The 23,055-nt window shown below is 47.7% G+C and overlaps 1 protein-coding gene and 1 pseudogene across 1 annotated transcript; one reads left to right on the top strand and one right to left on the bottom strand.

Moving 5' to 3' along the window:
* Positions 1-4,502: 4,502 nt before the first annotated feature.
* CUNH17orf67 (chromosome unknown C17orf67 homolog) lies at positions 4,503-20,129 on the bottom strand. The gene is made up of 4 exons (XM_050156788.1): positions 20,048-20,129; positions 19,048-19,148; positions 6,173-6,307; positions 4,503-5,063 (listed from the first exon to the last, which is right to left on the bottom strand). Exons 1-3 carry the CDS (start codon positions 20,100-20,102, stop codon positions 6,191-6,193), a joined length of 273 nt encoding a protein of 90 aa, XP_050012745.1. The 5' UTR covers positions 20,103-20,129; the 3' UTR covers positions 4,503-5,063; positions 6,173-6,190.
* Positions 7,540-7,644, top strand: LOC126510585 (uncharacterized; annotated as a pseudogene).
* Positions 20,130-23,055: the final 2,926 nt, after the last annotated feature.

Here is a 23,055-nt window from a genome sequence, read left to right as displayed (position 1 = left end):
CAGAAACCACAATAGGATCCATGCGCCCTTCACCAAGGAATGCTAAAGACAGGACAGTTTGACTACCTTCTGCGTTTTCCTGCAAAGAGAAAGCGTGTTATTTAGACTGTCTAGGGTCTCTACCTCACTACAGAAAAAGATCCCCCCCGACACACACACCCTCACCCGGGCCAGTACAAGGCAAGAGGTGTTGAACACAGTCGGGCGGGATCTGTCAGCTGGTGTCTGCAGCAATCAGGTGAGCCGCCCGCCAGCGCCTGCAACGGAGACATACTGACCCCTAGTGGCCGGCCGAGCCCTTGACGCCTTGTGCCCACCCTTCCTCAGTTACAGATTGTTATAGAGCAATCAAGTGTGTGCCTGCGTGGGTGTGGCCCGTGCTGTGTCTCCACCGCCTATCCAAGCACACTCACACACGAGTTCACACACACACACCCCAGGTTCCTTTTCCCGTCCAAACCATAGAATCAATTTTCCTTCCTTTAGTCGGTTCCAGAGAACAGTTAGTTGCCTAGAAACCTTAGGAGGGGCTCCTGGGCTCAGCTAAGGCAAGTTTCTACGTTTTGGGGGAATAAGTGGGAAAAAGAAAGAGTGCCCCCGTATAACACGGGGCTGGGGAGGTGGTTCAGTGGGTAAGAGCACTTGCTGCTCGGGCATGAGGATTAGCATTCCAATCCCTTAGTGCCCACGTGTCGGGGGAGGGGGGAGGTTGGAGAAATGACCCAAATGGTTAAAGCACTAGCTGTGCAAACATGAGGCCTGAGTTTTGATACCTAGAACCCACATAAATGCCAAGTGGGTTCCTGGTTGTCACAGGTGGTCTCCAGAGCAGGCTGGCTAACCAGGCTCACCTGTGAGTGAGCTCTGAGTTCAAGTGAGGGGCAACCAAGGAAGTTCCCCAACACCAATCTCAGGGCTCCACACATGCATCCAACACCCATATACATACACATACAGACATTAAAAAATAAAAAAGATCCGGGTACACTTGTAAACTCAGCATTGCGGAGGGAAATGGGGGCAGATGGATAGATACATGCACACACACACGCGTGCCTGAACGCACACACGCACACACGCAGAGACTTTTAAAATTATCCATGTGCATTCAATATGCAATTAGGACTATACCAACACATCACAGATGAACAAATTGAGACCTAGACAGGCTTAATAGGGAGGATGAATCCAGCAGAAAGCCCAGACAACATGTCTCTCCGCCATGGCACTGGGTTCCCTGATTTGTGGGTACCATCAAAGAGGTGCCCAGAATGATGGCAGAGTGTAGCAGGCTCTAGACCCCCAAGCTCTTCTCTGTGCCTTGCTTTCCCAGAACACTGCTCAGTTTTGGAGCCTCGAGCGCAGCATGCCGGGTGTTCAATCAAACCCGAGCTAGACAGTTTGAGAGAAGGTTCTAGGAAAATGGGAGAGCCTGAGGAGGGCCAAGAGCTCTGTGAACCCTAACGCTGCAGTGGTCATATACCTCGTGCCCTCTAGGACTACCCCAAGAAGAGGAGTGTTCAGGTACAGCCTCATTGCCCCTTCATTTTGGAGCCAGTATGGTCTGTAGACCTCAGCTGAGCCCAGTGATTCACATCTGAAAATGGAAGCCTCTCCCCTTAGTTTAGTTCGTGCGTGTTATAGTCTTACTACATAGGAGTAAATATAACCACGTGTTTTTTTTTTTTTACTGTTTTCATCACTTATTGTGTGTCTCTGTGGAGGAGGGGGAGGCACGCATGTGCCACGGTACACATCTGGAGGTCAGAAGACAACTGGCCAGAGTCTGTTCTCTCCTCCCACCACGTGGGTTCCAGGGATTGAACTCGGGTCACAAGCCTTGCCAGAAAGGACCTTGACCCACTGAGCCAACTCACAAGCCCGCCAAACTCTGTTTTTGACGTGAAAAAAAATGAATATCTCTGCCAAATGGTCTCAGTCACTATCTCTGGTTTCCTAGGTAACGAGCAGAGACCCTGCACACCCTGGCTTCCTGAGTCAAGGCAGCTGTCTTCCCACACTGTGACGGTCACTATTACCCTCACATGCTGAAAACCCACCTGTCCTCCCCTCTCCCTTCGAGCAGCTCTGGAAGGCTCATGTCTGTCTGCAGACCTTTACCGGAGCCGTTCCCTCAGCCGGGAGTGCCCTTCCTGTACATGGATCCTCATGAGGTTGGCTCCTTCCTGTCATTCCGGTGTCAGCTCAAGTGTCACCTCCTCCGAAAAGCCTTCCCTGTGCACCCAACCCCAAAATAGCCTTCCAGTTACACTCTGTTGCATCACCGTCCTATCTGCTTCCCAGCAGTTACTAATCTCTGCAGTGTGGTGGCCAGTCACCCCGGCTAGTTTCAGCCCCTGAGGAATAAGGGCATCTGTTACACAGCAAAAGCCCACCATGGGCCATGCAAGGGTCCTAAAGCTTCACCACGGCAAGACCGTGGCGGTAGGTTCTATCGTTATACCCACTGAACAGAAAGGGAAATCCAGGCAGGGAACATTCTACAACCTGTGCAAAATTCTACCCTTAGTAAGCCTTGCTCTGAGTATGAACATTAGCCTGTCAAAACAGCAGAAGACCACTGAAATTTTACGCAAGCTCAGGCTTGGAGAGCTCTCCCCTCAAAAGATACCGAATTGGCCAAAAAGCAAATGAAAAGATGTTGAAATTATTATTAGGCTTTAGAAAAATCAAATCCCCAGTGAAGTCCTTTTCACACCCACCAGGGGTGTTTAAGTGGGAAATAACAAGCTGCTGGCAAGAGTGTGAGAAGCCTTGATGCTTGTGTTTCCGGTGGGAGTGAGAGATGGGGGCAGCTGCAGCAGAGAACAGAAACTCCCCTCCAAGTACAATACAGGCCTGGGGAGGTGGTTCAGTCAGTAAGGTGCTTGCCCTGCAAGCCTGGGGACCAGAGTTCAAGTCCTGAAACCCATAAAAATGTTTCCTTTGGCTTACAGTTGGTTGCAATGTGGTGGCACTCACTGGCAATCACAGAGGCAGGCAGGTGGAAACAGGCGGATCCTTGGGTCACATGGGACAGCCAGTCCAGCCTAATGGAAGACGCTGACTCAAAATAAGGTGGGTGGTAGTCCTAGAGAATTACACCCCAAAGGCAGTCCTATGACCTCTACCCAGTCACTGTGCACACGCATGTGCGCGCACACACACACACACACACACGTGCATACACACAATAACAACAAAGCTCAATGGAAATCACGTCTGATTCAGCAATTCCCTCTCTAAGTAGGGACCAAGAGGACTTGAAAACAGTTACCAAACAAAAGCATGGTAGGAACTCAAAGACCCATCAACTACTAAACATGAGGTGGGACATAGATCCACTCAATGGAATATGGGTTGGCCCCCGAAAAAGGAATGTTCGTGCATGCTACGGAGGTGATATCCTTGAAATCATATGCAATGTATAAGAAATCAGAGACAAAAACATTTAGGACTCAATGTATCTGAAATATCCGGAATAGGCCATTTCATACGTAACAAGCAGATAGGTGTTACTGAAGACGGGAAAGAATTAAAAACAGAATGACAGCTTAAGGGACAGAGGGTCTCGCTCAGGGTGATGAGACGGCTGGAACTGGACAGTGGTGCTGGGTGCACAACATGTGAATGTGTGAAACCCCTCTGGGCTCTGGGTTCTAAAGTGGTTACAAGAGACCTAAAAAGACGCCTCAATAGAGAAAACTCTTGACAACTGTCCTCTGACTTCCAGGCTCACAGCATGGCATGTATGTTAAACAAATAAATAGATTATAAATAAATAAGTAGATAGATAGATTATAAATAGATAAATAAATCGGCCTTCGGATGCAGGGCAGATGGCTCAATGGGTTAATCCCTTGTTGCAGAACTATGAGGACCTGAGTTCAGATTCCCAGCAGCCATGCAGAAGAAGTCTGGCATGCAGCATGCACCTGTAATCCCAGCCCTGGAAGGCAGAGACTTACAGGGTCCATGGTCAACCAGACTAGATCATCAGTGGGCTGCAGGTATGGCGAGAGACCCTCACACACACGCACACATATAGTGACTCACAGCTCTCTAGTAGTTCCAGGAGATCAATGTCCTCTTTCTGGTCTCCCCCAGTGTGGTGGACCACGCCCATCTGCACTCTGTGCGCCACCATACTGTTCGTGAACCAGGCAAGGGGGCTGGAGATTGAGACGCACAAAGACTCACAGACAGGGACACGGGTCATCCTTGATGCCAGAATGCCCAAAGAATGCCCCCTTTATTGTGTCCAGCTTATATGGGGATAGCCACGCCCCAGCCAAACGCACCAGAAGCCATTCCCCTGCCATCAGGAACTCCTGAGGGTCTCGTGCTCAGAGCAGCTGTAGGCTCTCTCAGGAGCCCTGTGATTCAAGCTGCTAGTTTTCAGATCAGGGAAAAACAAGTTGTTTACAAGAAATTCAGGATCTGGGGGTTCACAGCTCCCAACACCCCAGCACATGGTGAACATACATACATGCAGTCAAACACTCACACATATAAACTAAGATTAAATAAGCCTTTAAAAAATAGTGGCGCACTATTTGGAACTGGGCTTACAAAGGTGAATATGGCAGGAAATCCCCAGTACTCCCCTAGTGGGAAAAGAGTCACACAGGAAGATTAGACGCCAGCCTTTATTAGTGCAGCAGAGAAATGAAAAAGCAGAGAACCCGAAACTCAGCAGCTCTTGGTGATGCACTTCCCCAGTCTGAGCAAAAGAGCCCACGGTGCAGACAACCCCGCCCCAGGCCTGTTCCGCAGCCCCCAGCTCCATCCCTCTCCGGAGGACTGGGGCTCCGCCTACTTGCAAACTGGTAGGAGGGCTCTCAGGGCCCTGTGATTCAAGCTGTTAGTTTTCACGATGTGGGCAGGTTAGTAAAACGGAGCAGAATATATATTTGTCATTCCCTCTGAAGGCCACTTCTGGCCTTCCCACAAAGGGCCGCAAGTTCCTGAGGTCAAATGGCCTCATTTCTGCAGTTCCAGATCAAATGGAAGACGAGCTTCTCTCTGTCCCAGCAGCCTCCGGATCACTGCCTAGAAACCTGCTGGAGAAGAAAGGAGGAAATAATTTTAGAATGGGGGTGTGTGGGGTGGGTGGAGGTGGTGGGGGTGGGGTGGGAATGGTGGGGGTGGAGGTGGTGAAGGAGGAGAAAGAGGAGAAATAACAGCTGTTATTTCCTAAAAATTCCTTCTGTGTGCACCAATTTTGAAAGATTTATTTTATTTATTTAGGTGCATGTGCGTCTGTGTGTGCATATATGTGTATGGATGCAGTGTTCCAGGAAGCCAGAAGAGGGCGTCAGACTTTCCTGGAGCTGGAGTTGTATAGATGGCTGTGAGCTGCCAGGCGTGAGTGCTGGGAATGAAGTCAAGCTCTCTAGAAGAGCAGCAAGCACTCCTGGTTTTTTGTTTGTTTGGTTTGGTTTGGTTTGGTTTTTTTGAGACAGGCCATTGATGACGTCAGGGTAATAAGACAGTCCATGACAGAACTGGACAAACTCCAGTGTGACATTCTGAAGGGACATCCCAGTGCCATTACAGTCACACAGAATACTCATCGGCAAAGGTGCGGAGATTGCTCGTGACCACACATAACCAACCACCCGGTTATGCCCTGTCCTGCTTGGTCTGTAAAAGCCTAGAGAGGGCTAAGCACAGTGGTGCATGCCTTCAATTTTAGCACTCAGAAGACAAAGGCTGTAAGATTTCTTTGAGTTGAAGTTTAGCCTGATGGATACAGCAAGCTCCAGTCCATCCAAACTGGGGAGAGGGAGCTGCAGAGAGAGATAACTCAGCAGTTAAGACCTGCTCTGCTAGAGAACTCAGGTTCAATTCCTAGCACCCTCATGGTGGCTCACTACTGGCTGTAACTCCAGTCCCAGAGGATCTGATGCCCTCTTCTGGCCATTGTAGGAACTGCATGCATGTCATATACAGATATTTCTTGGATGGCAAATAGGGTACCATCATCACCCCATCTGGGATCTCTCAGTGACCAGTAGGCTCCCCTGCTTTCCTTCTTGCATGGCTCCCTTGCCACCCTTTAAACAACAGGCAGTGACACCTGGCCCCTGAGCACACTCCTCCAGGAAGACTCCCCACCATGAACATATTTCCCATTGTCATTCTCCCCAACAAAAGGCTGGAAACATACCAAGCCGGCTCCAGTTCCTTACACAGGGTGGACCAGGTCCCTGTCGCAATGAGGCTTGCAGTGGGGATTCAGCCAGTGTTCCAGAAACAGCTCCTCGGCGCGGTGCTCCAGGGCCATCAGGTGGTGCACATACTCCTGAAGAGACAAACCCACAGCAATGAGAGGCTCCTGGAACTAGCTCTGTAGACCAGAATGGCCTCAAACTCACAGAGATCCACCTGCCTCTGCCTTCCAAGTGCTGGAATTATAGGCGTGCACCACCACCATCCAGCTCAAAAATATCTTTAAAGTACATGAACCTTCCTGGAGCATTGAAAAGCCTTTAACAGAGGGCCCAGCTTAAACTTTAAGATGTTTCTGTTTTGAGAATGTCCTCTGGGAACTCTATAGCCAGTACTAAATACATTCATTAACAGTTTAAAAGAGGGGGTGGGGCTGGGAAAGAGTACAGTTGGTAAAGCACTTGTCATACAAGATTAGGGCCTGAGTTCAGATCCCCAGACCCCACAGGAAGCAGAAATGGGGGTAGTGACACGTGCCTATAAATCCAGCACTGATGAGGCAGACAGAAGGAGCCCAGGGCTTGCTGGGCAGCCAGTCTCTCAGAGTAAATGAGTTCTGGAGTGGAGACAGTGAGAGGTCCTGTCTCAAAAAAAAAAAAAAATCCAAGGTGAAGAGCAATTGAGAACCTCTGACTTCCGCCTGCCTGTGCACACAGCTGTACCTGCACACCTGCACAGAAAAACATGCATACACATACACCATTCATGTACACACATCTACTCTACTGTACCTGTACACTTGCACAGGAAAACATGCATACACAAACACAATACACATGCATACATCTATACATGGACACCTGCATGGGAAAACATGCATACACAAACACCATACATGTGCACACATCTATACATGGACACCTGCATGGGAAAACATGCATACACAAATACCATACATGTGCACACGTCTACACATGGACAGCTGCACGGGAAAGCATGCATTCACATACACCGTACATGTGCACACGTCTATACATGGACACCTGCACGGGAAAACATGCATACACAAAACACCATACATGTGCACACGTCTATACATGGACACCTGCACGGGAAAACATGCATACACAAAACACCATACATGTGCACACGTCTATACATGGACAGCTGCACAGGAAAGCATGCATACACATACACCGTACATGTGCACACATACTCACAGAAAGCCAGATGTGGTGTAGTAGCTATGTAGCTGTAATCCCAGCACACGACAGGCTGAGGCAAGAAGACTGCCATCCATACAAGGCCAGCCCAGGCAGCATAATGAATCTCAGGCCAGCCTGGGCTTAGCAGAAAAGAAAAGAAGTGTTGTAGGGAAAGAGGGAAGGTTAACGCCACCCTTGACGAGGGCCTAAAACACACAGCCAGGTAAAGCCTTGCCGCCTACTTAGTCGCAACTGCTGCTTTTTTGGCCCTGGAAAAAATTACACTGAGTGCAGTAACCCAGGCTCAGAAAGACAAACACCACGTGTTCTCTTTCATATGCAGATCCAAACTCCGGCCTCTGGGGGTACAGCCCTCACATGGCGCACGGACATACTTGCAATCAAAATATTCCTGTGGGTAAAATAAAAAAAAAAACAAGTCTATAAAATCATGTCTAAGTAGAGAGAGGGCTACATAAAGAGACAGCGCCTCAGAAACCAACCCTGGGCTACGGTGATTCTCTGTCTTAGGCCTCCTGAATAGATAGCTAGGGACTAGGACACATGCTACTCAAGCCAGGTAGGGATTTCCATTGGTCTGTTCTTTATGGCAACAGCCACAGTACACTGAGTGTGTGTGCCTTAGTGCCTGGTGCACAGTAGGGCCTCAGTGCAGCTCCCTGAAGAGATCTACAAATGAGTACATGACAAGATTGCTTCTGGTCCTACTATGTCCTCGGTGGAAGGTCCCCCCCCCCATCTGTGTCGATTCTCTTGCTGTAACAGCCAAGTGTACATAGAAGCAAAAGTCAGTATCTGTTTCACAGCGGCTGAAGTCATCCCCGAAGAAAAGTCACTGAGAACGAGAAAAAAAAAAAGCCAGCCCCGGTTTCCATGACACTTGAGTATTTATTTTAAATGTTAGGGAAATGAATATGCCACAAAGGCCTGAAAGCAGCCATTAGTCAAAGATGAAAAGCCAAGCTACAGATCTGCTAGAAACCACAAATTCAACAATTGCACTGGCCGAGTCCGAAATGGCCCGGCGTTAATGAGCATCTCAAATGTTCCTGGACTGGGAAAGCGGAGGGAGATGGAAAACAGGTTTTCATTGCTTTAGATTCTCTTCTCTGGGGAGGGAAGAAATTAAACAAAAACAAAAACTGGTATTTGTGTTCCGTGTCAAATGCCCATTGTAATGATTTAAGTGAATCATTTCCCAGTAGTGGGAATGGAAACTGAGAATAGACCCTCGCCGGACTCGCATGACAACGAAATATCCAGCGGAACCTGACCTGACCCAAGCATGACACAGCAAAACCCATCAAAGCAGGAACTTTTTTCCAAGATGTCACCATCCTTCCCTATGACATTTGAGCAGGATTGCAGATCCGTGGACATTTGGAAGAATTCTTTCGCTCATTAGTCAAAGCAAGGTAATCGCACAAGCTAAAGGATGGCTCAGAAGTTAAGTGCCCCAGAGCCCCAAAGGCTCTGTGCCCCAGGAAAGCCAACGTGTGCTGAGCGCAACAGACAGCTCGGTAATTCTGAACCGTCTTTGAGACCATGGGAACGAAAGCCTGATGCGGTCCCTAGGACATTTCTCGCAGGGATAAACATGAAAGCGTGTTTACAAAGGACACTTAGCATCATGCTAGCTTGATTTATCCGCACCCTGGAAGAACTCGCCTGGAAGGAACACAAGCCAAAGTGGCCCAGCTTCCTAGAAAGGCAAATCCCCAGATACAGGAGTGCTCATGAACAGGATCACAGAAGACATCCCTGAAGCCTGAATGTCATCTTTCTTGAAGAGTTTGCATCATTCTCCTGGACAATGGGGTAAACATATTCTTCCCTAAAATTTGGAAAGATTAAGAGAGGACTAACAAGTTTAAATGAGGTAAGAGAGGAGATCTCCTTGAATAAACTCCAGGTTCTACAGTAGAGTTCTATCCTGCTGAGTCCACACACACCCCCACCCACCCATCCCAGGAAGCACGGAGACAAAACTAGTACTTAGTAAATGCCAATCATCGGTTTGGTGCTGGAGACCCAGAAGTGAGACAAACTGTCCATCTCCTAAAACCATTTACAACAACCATCTAATCGGAGAGACATAAAAATATCAAAACTGGGGACTGGAGAAATGGTTTGGTGGTCAAAAACACACACGGTCCATGCAAAGGACCCCATGTTCGATTCCCCAAGCTCCTACTGGGCAGCTCTCAACTGCCTGTAGCTACTGCTTTAGGGAATCCAACTCCCTCTTCTGGACTCCACCTGTATGCATATGTGTGCATACCCACACATAGACAAGCACACAAATGCATAACTAAAAACTGAATCTTTTCAATAAATAAAAAATGTAAGCATTAAATGTAAGGTTTGCCAAAGCACCACCTTCCATCTCCAGGGAGATGGCAGGGCTGGGAGTCAACCCATTGTCTCTCTATGGGCCTTTTCCTAGGAACCCACTCCAACGGTGTGTTTATACAACATACAACATTGCTTAGAAGATGCGTAGGGCATCTGTCTGCCTATCCACAGCAGAGACTCTCTACCCACCGGAGATCCCTTCTCAGCCCCCCCCCTCCGCCTCGTGGATGCCTGAAAAAGCAACCTGTGAACTGAGCTGCCTGCCACATACTATGGTTTTGTTTTGTTTTGTTTTCCTACAAACACACACACAGGCCTATGATGAAGTTTAATTTACAAACTAGGTCAAGTAAAAAACCAATGACAATAATTAATTATAAAATAGAATAACCCAAATGTTATGCTACAGAGATGGAGAGGTAATTCAATCAGTAAAGTGCTTGTCCCGTCCCCCACAGAACAGAACCTGTCTCAGGGGAGGCTGGGTCTGGGTAGGGAGAGGGATACTGAAATTATCCACGATAATGACAAAGAAATATGACTGACCAGACAGTTAATAACGTACTTGCCTTGCAAGCATGAGATCTTGAGTTCAATCCCTGAAAACTACATTAAAAAAAAAACAGGCATATGCTTTGGAAATCAATATGGCAATTTCTCAGAAAATTAGGAAACAATCTACCTCAAGACCCAGCAATACCACTTTGGGGTATATACCCAAAGGATGCTCAATCATACCACAAAGGCATGTGCTCAACTATGTTCATAGCAGCATTATTCGTAATAGCAAGAACCTGGAAGCAACCTAGATGCCCCTCAACCAAAGAATAGATAAGGAAAATGTGGCACATTTACACAATGGAGTAAAAAATAATGACATCTTGAAATTTGTAAGCAAATGGATGGATCTAGAAAAAAAAATTGTGTGAGGTAACACAGACCCAGAAAGACAAATATAATATGTACTCATTCGTAAGTGGCTTATAGACATAAAGTAAAGAAAAAACCAGCCTACAGGCCACAACCCCAGAGAAACTAGATAACAAAGAGGACCCTAAGAGAGACATACACGCATCTCTATAGGAAGGAGAAAAAGACAAGATCTCCTGAGTAAACTGGGAATCTGGGAGTCATGGGAGAGGCTAGAAGGAGGGGAGAGAAAGGGAGGGGAGTGAAGAAAACTGTATAGTTCAATAAGAACAATTTTTAAAAAACAGTCATTATGGTGTACACTTTTAATCCCAGTGAGCAGCCTGTCTATCCTGCTTGGGGAGCTCTAGGCCCATGAGAGACCCTGCCTTAAAATACAAGGTAGATAGAGGTAGGCAACTCCTGAAAAATGATACTCAAGGTTAACCTCCTACCTCCACACATAAAAGCACAAATGCACACACACACACACACACACACACACACACACAAACAGCTTATTGAACTGTACTTCCCTTCTTCCTGTGAGGACTTGAGATGACGCAATGCTTCTGGGGTGGGATGCAGTGAGGTGAAGGGCAGAGGCTGTGTGTACATGAAGCTGACTGGAAGAGAAACACAACAACTCTGCAACGGACTTAGTGATGGACACAGGACTGTCCTAGTCACTGTGGTTGCTATGAAGAGACTCCGTGACCAAGGCAACTCTTAGAAAAGAAACCATTTAACTGGGGGCTTGCTTACAGTTTCAGAGCGTTGGTAGGAAACAGGCAGACGTAGCACTGGAGCAGTAGCTGAGAGCTTTATACCCTGATCCCTAGGTAGCAGGCAGAGATAGTAGGCCTGGGTTGGGCTTCTGAAACATCAAAGGCCACCCCCAGTGACCTACCTCCTCCAACAAAAACACACTTAATCCAATGGGACCACACTTCTTAATCCTTCCAAGCAACTCATCAGCCGGGTACTAAGTGTGTAAATACACGGCCTGTGGGGGACACTCCCATCCAAACCACCAAAGAAGCTAAGTGACTGACAGGTGTCTCATACAGAGTGCAGGCACACTAGACCTTCCCACCCCAGGCGAGATGAAGCAAGACAGCACAAGATGGCATCACCCTCCCCGGAATGGTACACAATTTTAATCCTAGGCATTGTTCCTCGCTAGAATTCCCCATTTAATTCCCCATTCTGTATTTGTAGACTCGGGGTGAGCATGAGTCGCAGAAGCTTGAGAAAGCAAAAGTGCAAATAAGGAAGGGTAAGTGCGCTGGGAGAGCAGATAGGGAAGAGAGAAGGAAGCACTGTGACATTCAGAAGGAAGAGGAGGCTGCCCGGGGGAGCTGAGGGATGAGGACCTTGCTGGCAGATGGAGACGCTTATGAGAAGTTGCCGAGGTTTGAAAAGGAATGAGAAGTTCTGGGTGATTGAACATCAGTTACCCTGGAGGTGGCAGGAAACCCAGGGATAGCTTGGGGCTAGGATGTCCCCAGGCCAGGGAGCATGCTGCCTTTCTTTCTATAAGCAGAAAGGAGGCAGAAGGCTGTCTTAGTCAGGGTCACCGCTGCTGTGATGGAACACAGTTTGACCCAAAGCAACTGGGGAGGAAAGGGTTGATCTCACCCATTCTGTATCATGGGTCGTCACTGAAAAGAGGAAGGGCAAAAACCTGGAAGCAGGGGCTGATGTGGAGGCCATAGAGAGCTGCTGCTTACTGGCTTGCTCCTGATGGCTTTGTTCAGCCTGCTGACTTAAAGAACTCTGGACCACTAGCCCAGGGATGGCCCAGCCTGTAATAGGCTGGGGCTTCCCCCGCCCCCCATCAATCACTAAGAAAATGCCCTCCACACTTGCCTATGACCTAGTCTTGTGGAGGCATTTCTCCAACTGAGGCTCCCTCCTCTCTGATGACTCTATAGTTTGTGTGACATAAAACCGGCCACCTCCAAGGCTCCAAGGATTATTTCCTGGGCTTTTTTGTTGTTGTTGTTAATAATCACCCGTAGGTATCACTAGGCTGAGCACTCACACACGTTCTCCCATTTCAGCCTCACAGCGAGCCGAATAGGCAGTTATCGGTTCCTCATTTCCTAGCCATGAACTCTGAGACTCAGGGAGTTTAGACGGTTTGGCCGAGCTATGGCAGCGGGTCCGCAGTGAGCAGAGAGGCACAGACAAGTTAACTGCTGCCCAGCATGAGCTCCATGACCTTGTGGAAATCATACATAGCATCATTTTTTAATGGCTGTTTAAATAGCAGGCCCTCTAAACTCATGTCTACCTATGACATACGAAGGGGGCCCTTTGTCTTGGAAATTGGATCTTCATCAACGTTACCAACTGAAGATGACATCATACAGGATTCAGGTGGGTCCTATCCAGAACTGAGAGCTCAGATAAACCCTTTCTCCCCTAAGTTACATTTCTCAGGGTGTTTTAACACAGTCACCAGAAACAGAATTAGAATATTCCAACCTGGAAAAGGAGAAAATGGAGATGCTGTATCGCCCCGCGTGTAACAGCCAAGCAGGTTGGAGTAAGGCAGTCATGGGTTAAGAAACGGTAAGGACCACCAGTCACCACCAGGAGGCAGTGGAGGGACACGGTTCTTCACTGCTTCCAGAAGGCGCTAACTCTTCCAATACTTGACTCAAATCCCAGCCTCTTTGAACTGTAGGATAATAAAGTGCTTCTGTTCTAGATAGCACAGTCCATTACGGCAGCCCTAAGAAATGGAAACACAGCAACTGCGTAGAGGACGGAGGTGACAGTAAAATTTTGCTCCAAATCTCATTGCTCAGAAACATCATCGTTTTTGCCCCACATACAGATGCACGTGGCACCCATACAAATATGGGCAGGCCAAGTTTGCCTTCCAAACTTCCTCTCCATTTTAAGAGATGTGCGTGCAAATTTTTATTTAAAGTTTTGTCAAGAGTACAGGAAACTGATGACCAGGGCACCTCAGCGGGGAGAGGAGCTTGCCACAGAAGCTTGGAGACCAGAGTCGGATCCCTGGAACTCACAGAGAGGTGGGAAAGAGAGTCAGCTCCACAGAGTTGTCCTCTAACCTAATCGCCCCTTTCCTCCTGGGGAGCAGAGATGAAAGCGTGGCCTTCTGCAGGGCAACACTTCCTAACTTGAAGGTGTCCAGGGTGGCTGACCATTGCACAGACAGGGGCCACGCTTAAGGGATGTGCCTACGTTCTGCCTGTCTGAGGAGCTCAGATGAAGCCTGAGCAACTTTCTAGGGACCACACTGAGCAGCGAGACTTGAGGCCCAGCCCTGCAGATGGAGGCCAGCACTCTCACAGGCGAGGGGCTCTTCCAGGGGGAGCCCAGAATCATTTTTGCCTTGGTGACTTTCACACCACTGCGACCTCAATACCTGACAGAAAACAACATAGAAGAAGAGGAGTCAGGCTGGAGACACAGCTCAGTGGTTAGGAGCACCGACTGTTCTTCCAGAGTTCCGTTCCTAACACCCATGCCAGGTGGCTCTCAACCACCTGTTACTCCAGCTCCAAGGGACTTTGTCACCTCTCACCTCTTTGGGCACCTGCGTTCACACGCACATAATCCCCACACAGATAGATGAAAATATAAACCATGGAAAGTATAAATAAGCCTGGCAGTGGTGGCACACGCCTTTAATCCCAGCACTCAGGAGGCAGAGGCAAGAAAGTCTCTTAGTTCAAGGCCAGCCTGGTCTACGAAGTGAGTTCCGAGACAGTCAGGGCTACACAGAGAAATCCTGTCTCAGAAAAAACATCTTTCAGATAGATAGATAGATAGATAGATAGATAGATAGATAGATAGGATAGTTTTTTTTCTTTATTTTTTATTATGTATACAGCATTCTGTCTGCATGTACACCTGCAGGCTAGAAGAAGGCACCAGATCTCATTACAGATGGTTGTGAGCCACCATGTGGTTGGTGGGAACTGAACTCAGGACCTTTGAAAGAACAGTCAGGGATCTTAACCTCTGAGCCATCTCTCTAAGCCCTAGATAGTTATATATAGTATATGTGAGTGTGTGTGTGTGTGTGGTGTGAAATCTTTTTGTGGTTTTGGTTTTGGTTTTCAAGACAGGGTTTCTCTGTTTAACAGCCCTGGCTGTCTTGGAACTCTCTCTGTAGACCAGGCTGACCTCAAACTCAGAGACCCGCCTGCCTCTGCCTCCTGAGTCCTGGGATTAAAGGCATGTACTACCACTGCCCAGCTATATAAACATTTTTAAAAATACTTAGGAAAGATTTGTCTTGACTCATGATTTTAGAGAGTTTATTTAACCCATCAAGGTTAAACAATGGTAGAGCTCAGTTCAAGGCAGCCGGAGTGTGTGTTCACATCATGGTGAACTGAGGAACAGAGAGAGTAAGACAATAACCAGGGGTCAGGTACAATCTCAAAGGTGTACTCTCCTGACCCACTTCCACCAGCCAGGCCCCAGTGCCAACCTAAGAACAGATCTTCAAAACCTGAGCCTGTGGGGACATTTCAGCTTCAGACGGCTTTCCGTTCTGCCTTCTCTTCCTATAGCCCCACCATCACGCAGTTGTCTCCAAACTAGCTTGGGTTATCTGGCTGGTCTTGGCCTCTTTGTGCGTGCTGAGGCTTCCTTCGACCTACAAGTCCTCTGACACAAAAGAATCACTATGACAACTCAGTCAACTCTACCTGTCACCGAACAGCACATCCCAAAATGAATGCCAGCCTTTGGGGAGCTCCCATCCCATTCCCAGGGGGTTCAGACCCTACTCTCCAAAAATCTCTGTGGAGCCAAGTTAATTATAAATGATCGTCAGAGCCAGTTACACTACCACAGCAGCTTCAAGAGTCTCCTGACATCCATGATTGTCCCCACGGTGTACCCCCTGCCAGTCATCATTCCTTCCGGGAAACCACTAACACAGACGGCTGCGTGTGGCTGGGGGCTGCAGAAGATAAAACGCATGCAGCAAAACCAACTGCAAACCCAGCTGGGCAGGGAATTCCAGGGACTACCTCCCTTGGGCATCAGCCATGTTCCTTTCTCTGGACAAATGCCACGCCACAGTTCGTGAGAAGCGACTGTAAGTTTCTGTGTGTGTTTTCATTTTGAATTAACACTCCCCCAAAGCACCACTCCGTGCCCTCTGCCGTGGCTTCTTTCTTCTCTAAACCAGTTTTCTGCCATCTAGTCACTTAGTGAGAAGCAAAATAAAATCACCCCAATAGTCAACTTCTCAGTTACTTCCGATGACAGCAAGCACGTGGGTCACCAGGCTTGGTTTCCATGGGCACATGCTTTTCCCCAACAGCTGTCAACTAGATTCATTTGCCAAAGTCCACCTGTCCATCTTCCAGGTACCATGACAAGGAGATGGAATACATGTCCAACGATGTCACTGCCTGTTTCCAATGGACAGTAGGGTCTGGAGGTCTAAATGAGCCTCTGAATGGTTCCTGTGGAGTGGGCCTGATTTATCAGTTCTCCCTGCTTAAAATTCCTAGATGGTTCCACAATGTGTGCAACCCAAAACTCAACCAGGTTGCAGTGATGGCCAGGAGATGTCCTGCCTGACCCTGAGGCAGCCTTCCACTGGCACCATTCCAGGTAGCCCAAGGCAAGGCCCAAAGAGGAATATGGAGGAAGGAGTTCAGACAGTCTAACACATGTTATTTTTCAAAGCCTTTTTCGAAACACACGTGTGTAGGCCAGACGTGGTGCACACTTTAATCCCAACACTCAGGAGGCAGAGGCAGGTGGATCTCTGTGAGTTCAAGGCCAACCATCCAAGGCTATATTGAAATACCCTGCCTCAATGAAAGAGAAAAAGAGAGAGGAGGGGAGGAAGAGGAAGAGAGAAGGAAGCGTGACTCTTCAGAAGCCAAGGGCCCTTCCCTTGGAAGATGTCCACTCTCTGTGAAGCTCCTGACCCTGCCTGACCAAAGGTGGGACCTTGCTGACACCCCAAGAATGCTGGTAAGCACAGGGCCACCATCCTCCACCTTCAGATCCAGCGATGGCCTCGAGCCAGAAGTAGGCACAGTGTCAGCAAAGGAATACACTCAGAAGTTTGTGTCTAAACCAGGAGAGGACCATACAAGGCAGAGTTCAGAGCCAAGAGCAGCACAGTTGCAGGAGGCAGGAAACAGCTTCAACGGTCCAAACACCTGCAGGGAGAGGCCGACAGAGTTCTTCAGGAAGGGCCCAGGCGTTGCCCCACGGAGCTCAAGACAGCCAGGTGCAGGTGCTGGCAGAGAAAACCCTCAAAGACTGGAGTGAGGGTAGAATGCTTGTTTGCCCTACTTACTCAAGGCCCCAGATTCAGTCTCGGTACAGGATAAAAGTTGAGAGAAATGGAGGAGAGCAAAGTAAGGGAACCTCCCCTACACGCAGTTAGAAAGGAAATAGGGATTGGGCTAGCTAGAGGGCTCAGGGGATAAAGATGCTTGCTGCCAACCCTGACAACCTGAGTTCAGTCCCTGGGCCCCACACGACAGAAGGAGAGACCCATCTCCCACAGGTGGTCCTCCGGCCTCCACACGAATGTACACACCACTCAATAAGTAAATGTAAAACAAAGGAAGAATGAGAGAAGGCACAAAGTGAACGGAAAGATTCGAATCTAGCCTGACCTGAGCCAGTAGTATTTACCATCAATTTTTTTTTTTCTTTTAATGCTGGAGATCAAATCTAGGGCCTTGTGCATTCCAGGTGAGCATTCTACCACTGAGTTACATTCCCAGACCAATGAAAGTCTTTTAAATATCAAATATGCGCACTGGGTCCACAGTAAGAGAAGGCAAATGTGGTTCCAGGTTCCTGTGGACCTCACATAAGAATCTGACAGAGAGGCTGAGCTGATAGCCAGTTGAGGGGTCCAGGAAAGAGACCAACCAGGACCACAGAAACACCACCAGACAATAACCTCCAGACACCCAGGGCTGGTACATTGTGATAAACCTTCACCTGGATGAGGGAGAAATACCATGAATGTCAGAACAGTCGAATTAGACCCCCAAACAGGAGCTGGACCAGCCTGGCAGGGTCTCACAGAAGGCACTAAACACCCAAAATAAAGGCAGGGAAGGGGGCTATACAATTACTTTCCTCGCTGTGATAAGATGCAACTTGAGCCTGGCATTGGTGGCGCGCACCTCTAATCTCAGCACTGAGGAGGCAGAGGCTGGAGGATCTCTGTGAGGTCAAGGCCAGACCAGTCTACAAAGTGACTTCCAGGAGAGCCAGAGAAACCCTGTCTCAAAAAACAAGGAAGGAGGAAGGGAGGGAGGGATGGAGGGAGGATGAGAGAGAGGAAGGGTTGTATTTATGTATTTAGGAGTGGTGTGTGTGTGTGTGTGTGTGTGTAAATCAATTAAATTAAAGGAGGCAATGAATTTGAGAGAGAGAAGGGGGATTACATGAGGGGTTGGTGAGAGGAGAAGGAAGTGGGGAACGATGTAATTATATTACAATTTCAAAAAAATAAAAGAATGGGCTGGAGAGATGGCTCAGTGGTTAAGACCACTAGCTGCTCTTCCAGAGGTCCTGAGTTCAATTCTCAGCAGCTACATGGTGCCTCACAACCATCTATGATGAGATCTCTTGCTCTCTTCGGGACTGCAGGCATACATGAAGGCAGAATACTGTATACATAATAAATAAATAAATCTTTAAAAATAAAAATAAATAAAAGAATATTACTTTTTAAAAAAAAATGAAAGCTACCGCCCAGCTTTCTCTCTCTTTTTGAATGCAGTCTAAGACCCAATCCATAGAATGTTGCTGCCTACATTTAGGATGGGGTCACCCATCTTGAAACTCTCAGACATACCCAGAGGCTTGTCTTGAAATCAATGCTAGGTCCTGTTAAGCTAAAAGCCAATATTGGCTACCCCAGGTGCCTTGGTTCAGAAAGACTAGGCAAGTAGAAGCCATAACCCCCAGAGCAGAGCTGAGAGCAAAGGCATCGACCAGAGGCAGCTGGTACCAAGATTCCACCCAAGGTGACCGCTGCCGGCGGAGGATGCTAGTGCAGTCTGCCTGGGGTCCAAGAGGCAGACAGCGGGTTGGTATCAGCCAAAAGGAGCAGCTGCTGAGCAAACAGAGCAGAGGAGGGAGATGCTGAGCAGCCCCTCGGGATGCCGGGCACACACACCACATACCTGTAGACCCTGCTGTTTCTGTTTTCAGTACGGTGTCCACAGTCGGTGAGGAGAGCCAGTGTCCCCAGGGGTGAAGGGCACACACGTCTTAGTCTTACTACAACCCCCATCTCACAGTCCTTCCAGTGAGCAGCACTCAGTTAATCCCAGAATAGACGCCCATTCAGAAGGCAGTGTGTGCTACGCTATTGCCAGAGCCAAGCACTCACCCGCATGGGCTCGTCAGGGAATCCAGGTTTGCTGGGCCTGTCCTGTCGCCGGGACCTCAGGAGCTGCTTGGCTTGCTTTTCTGTCACAATCGGGGAGGCCTCTGAAAAGAATCAGGAAGAGACTTGTGGGCTCCCCAGGCCCAGGAGCCTACACTCCGTCTCAGTGCTCCAGGAGAACTTGCAAGTTCAATCGTGGTGAAACCCAAAGAGGAATCTGTCCCAAAGGATGGGGCATTTCTGAGGACTCGAAAATTTTAAATTGTTTCTACTAGGGTTAACTTAAAGTGAAAGCTTCATGACTTAAAAATCTACTTACTTCTTGCAATGGTCCATTTATTTACAGCGGGCATTGATGTAATGTATAGTTTTTTGTTGTTGTTGTTGTTGCCATTTATTTTGGCTCATTTTTATTTGTTTTGAGAGAAGACCTTTTGCCTTGCTGCCCTTGAACTCAAACGTCTAGTTGAAATGACCTTGAACTGAATTACAGTTGTTTGCCACGGTGCCCTATTAACATGGGCACTAAACTCAGGGCTTCTCCACATGCCAAGCAAGCACTCTGCCAACTGAGCTCTCCAGCCCCGACTACGGCTTTAAAAAACATATTCTTTCCCAATCTTGTCTGTGACAAGAAGACCGTGTTAAATCCGTTCTTCACACATCCCACTCAGAAAGTATGATTGCAAAATGATTAATGGGGAGGGGGGGCCCTCACGCAAACATTAAAAGATATTAGTTAGCATAATAAAAGTACATCAAGCTTTCCGTGATTGTATATGAATCTCAGAAGAAGATGTAATTCAAGGCTTGCCAGTATTTCTGAAAATAGTACTCAAACACATCTTAAGTCTTTTCAAAGAAAGTAATTTACTCCCCTTCTGAATAATAGGAATTCGAGAAGCTTGCTTTTACAAAAAGAAAGCATATCAAATTATTAATATATACTATATATGATCACGTCCGTGCAAAAACAGGCCATGTCCTTCGAGAGAGAACCTACCTGAGGAGAAGACCAGCAGGGTGAGAGCAAAGACCAACACAAACAGCTTCTCCATGATGCTGGCCAGGTTCCTCTCCTCCCCTGACTGAACTCTCGGGACCTGTCCTGACCCGTTCCACCTACTTAAAAGAGGCCCCGTCAGTCCCAATGCCGTGTAGACTGCCACTAACATGGTTTGCCACGTGATGCTAAGTGTATCTGACTCTGAGCTTGGAATAATGACTGTAAAAATATTTCCCTCTGAATTCCTGGGACTTTTCATCCTGAGACAGGAAATGCTCCCTCTGTAAGGTGACCTTCTGAGTGTGGTTTTGAGAATATCCATTTCACGTAAACAGGTCTACGAAGTGCATTTGGTAATATTTCTGAATATTTCTCTAAAGCTTTGGTTTATTATTTTCTGCCTCACTGAGTAGCACTTGCCCCTTTTTTGACATCTGGCTATGTTGTGTGTGTGGATGTATGTGCACACGGGCATTCACGTGGTTCCATGCAAGTATGGAAGTCAGGGGCCAGCTTGTGGGAGTCAGTTCTCTCCTTCTATTGGGTGGGTCCTGGGGATTGAACTCAAGTTGTCAAAGACTGTCAAGCTTGTCAGCATGCGCCTTCACCTACTGAGCCATCTCACCAGCTGGCATCATCTCTTACATTTGCATATTTGATTAATGGATTTTGGGAAAATGTCATAAATCTAAGTTCATGTCTCTCTCACACACACACTGATAATTTCAGAGGTAGGTAAGAAGCAAGGAACATAATAAAGGGAATAAAGATTTTCTCTCAGGCTTTGGAGCCAGAAAAGACCACCCTTTGAATCTTGACCTCATCCCTACCCCACTCCCACCCACACACACACACACACACACACACACACACACACACTGCTCCTTCAGGTAAGTTGGTAAGTCATTTAACTTCTTTCTTCTCTTCTTGGAGAAGGAAGCAACAAACCCACCATGTGGGTGTGGTGAAGCACTGGGGAGAAGTATGAACTTGCAGTAGCTGTGGCCCCTCACTGTCTGCCGTCTCTTTCTTAAAATTGAGGAAATTTGGATCCAGAGAAGGGAAATCGAGTCCAAGTTCACACATATATACTGGGGAGAATTTAAGTCTGTCTCCACACTTACGTTGTGTGTTCTCCTTGTGCTCCATGCCATAGCTTAGATACAACTACCCAAAAAAAAGGCCCCTGTGTTAAAGACTTGGCCCCCAAAATTCCAGTACTGGGAGAAACAGCCTTTAAGACGTGGAGCCTTGCCCAGATACAGAGGTGCATGACTTCAATCCCATCACTCTGGAAGTAGAGGCAAGCAGAGCTCTGTGAGTTCAAAGCCAGCCTGGTCTACATAGGGAGTTTTAGGAAAGCCAGGGCTGTGTAGAGAAACTCAGTCTCAAAAAAGAAAACTAAAAAGGCTGGGCAGTGGTGGCACACACCTTTATCCCAGCACTCCGGAAGCAGAGACAGGTGGATCTCTTTGAATCTGGATCTCTGTGAGTTCAAGGCCAACCTGGTGTACGGCGTGAGTTCCGGGACAACCAGGGCCACACAGAGAAACCCTGTCTCAAACAACAACAACAAAGGAGAACGTGGAACCTACATAGGATAGTTCCAAGGGCACTGAGAACCTGTCCTGGTGGGGGCTGTGGGACCTGACTCCATTCCTCTTTCTCTTTTGCTCCTGGATCACATGACCTATTCTGGTCCACTCTGTGCTCTTGCCACTACGTGCTGCCTCACCACAGGCCTAAATCTTTCTAATGTGCTCAGCCTTCCTACTGCTGAGACCTGTTAATACAGTTCCTGTTGTGGGGACCCCCAACCATAAAGTTATTCCGTTGCTACTTCATAACTGTAACTTTGCTACTGTTATGAATCGTAATGTAAATATCTGATATGCGACCCCTGTGAAGGAGTCGTTCGACCCTCAAAGAGGCCACTGCTCACAGGTTGAGGATAACTGCTCTAAAGAGTGAAACAAAAGAAACCTTTCCTCAGGGCTGGGACAACATCGGTAATGAAGAACACCTGCTGTTCTTGGCAGGGACCTAGAATTCAGTTCCCGGAACCCACATTCATAACTCCAGTCCAGCGCACACGTGGTACACAAGCCTGCATTCGGGTAAAACTTTCAAAATATAATAAAATAAACCTAAAAAAAAAAATTAAGGGAAAGAAGCCATGAATTGGAAAGAGAGCAAGGCGAGAGTGTACACAGGAGAGTTTGGAGGGGGAAAAAAAAGAAGAGGGAAATATAATGGCATTATAATCTCAAAAACAGTAAATAATTTTTTTTGAAAAAACTTTTTTGTCTTTAAGAATTTGATCCCCGCAGATAGCCTATCACAGGGATAAAAACCTGACTAACACACCCCATAGCCCACTTCTTCCCGCACAGGGCTGGGGGAAATGCCAGGAAGGCCATAGCAGCCTTCACCAGACTATAGGTTATTTTCCTAAAGACAGGAAACCTGCTGGGTGTGGCGGCACACTGTAGGAATCCCGGTTCCTGCTGGGTAGCAAGAGGAGGACGGGGGAGAGTTCGAGGTCCTCTCCACCACACAGGAAGTTCAGTGCGAGCCTGAATCTCAGCGACCCTGTCTCAACAGAAGAGGGGGAGACGCCAACACACTGCTGAAGTTCTCTGAAATTCGTCAATAAATATCACGTGAAGAAATCGTTAGATGCATAATAAATTTGAGCTGGAAAGGGACGTGGCCTTTCTTCGTAAAAAAAGCTCTCCATCCAGAATAATGACCCGCTGTCCCGTTGTCATTTTGCCTGCCGGCTCCAAAGAAAACAGAACTTGACCCGCAGTTGTCGGAGGTTATGCTAATGCTGGGTAACTGATATTAAACCGAAATGCCCTCAAAAGGAAATGAAAAATAAACAAGTTTTCTAAACTGAAATATCCTGCCACTGGGTTGGTATTTTGAGCAGTCTGCAAACAGGAAAAGATGCCTCACGAGCTCTTCTCTCTCCTTCCCCCTCTTTGAAACAGGGTCTCTCT

The sequence above is a fragment of the Alexandromys fortis genome, unplaced genomic scaffold, assembly GCF_014885135.2.
Source record: "Alexandromys fortis isolate MF-2015 unplaced genomic scaffold, M_Fortis_MF-2015_v1.1 scaffold_31, whole genome shotgun sequence".
NCBI classification, from domain to species: Eukaryota; Metazoa; Chordata; class Mammalia; order Rodentia; family Cricetidae; genus Alexandromys; species Alexandromys fortis.
The sequence above is the reverse complement of the archived record's forward strand: the minus strand, read 5'-3'. Positions and strand labels throughout refer to the sequence as shown.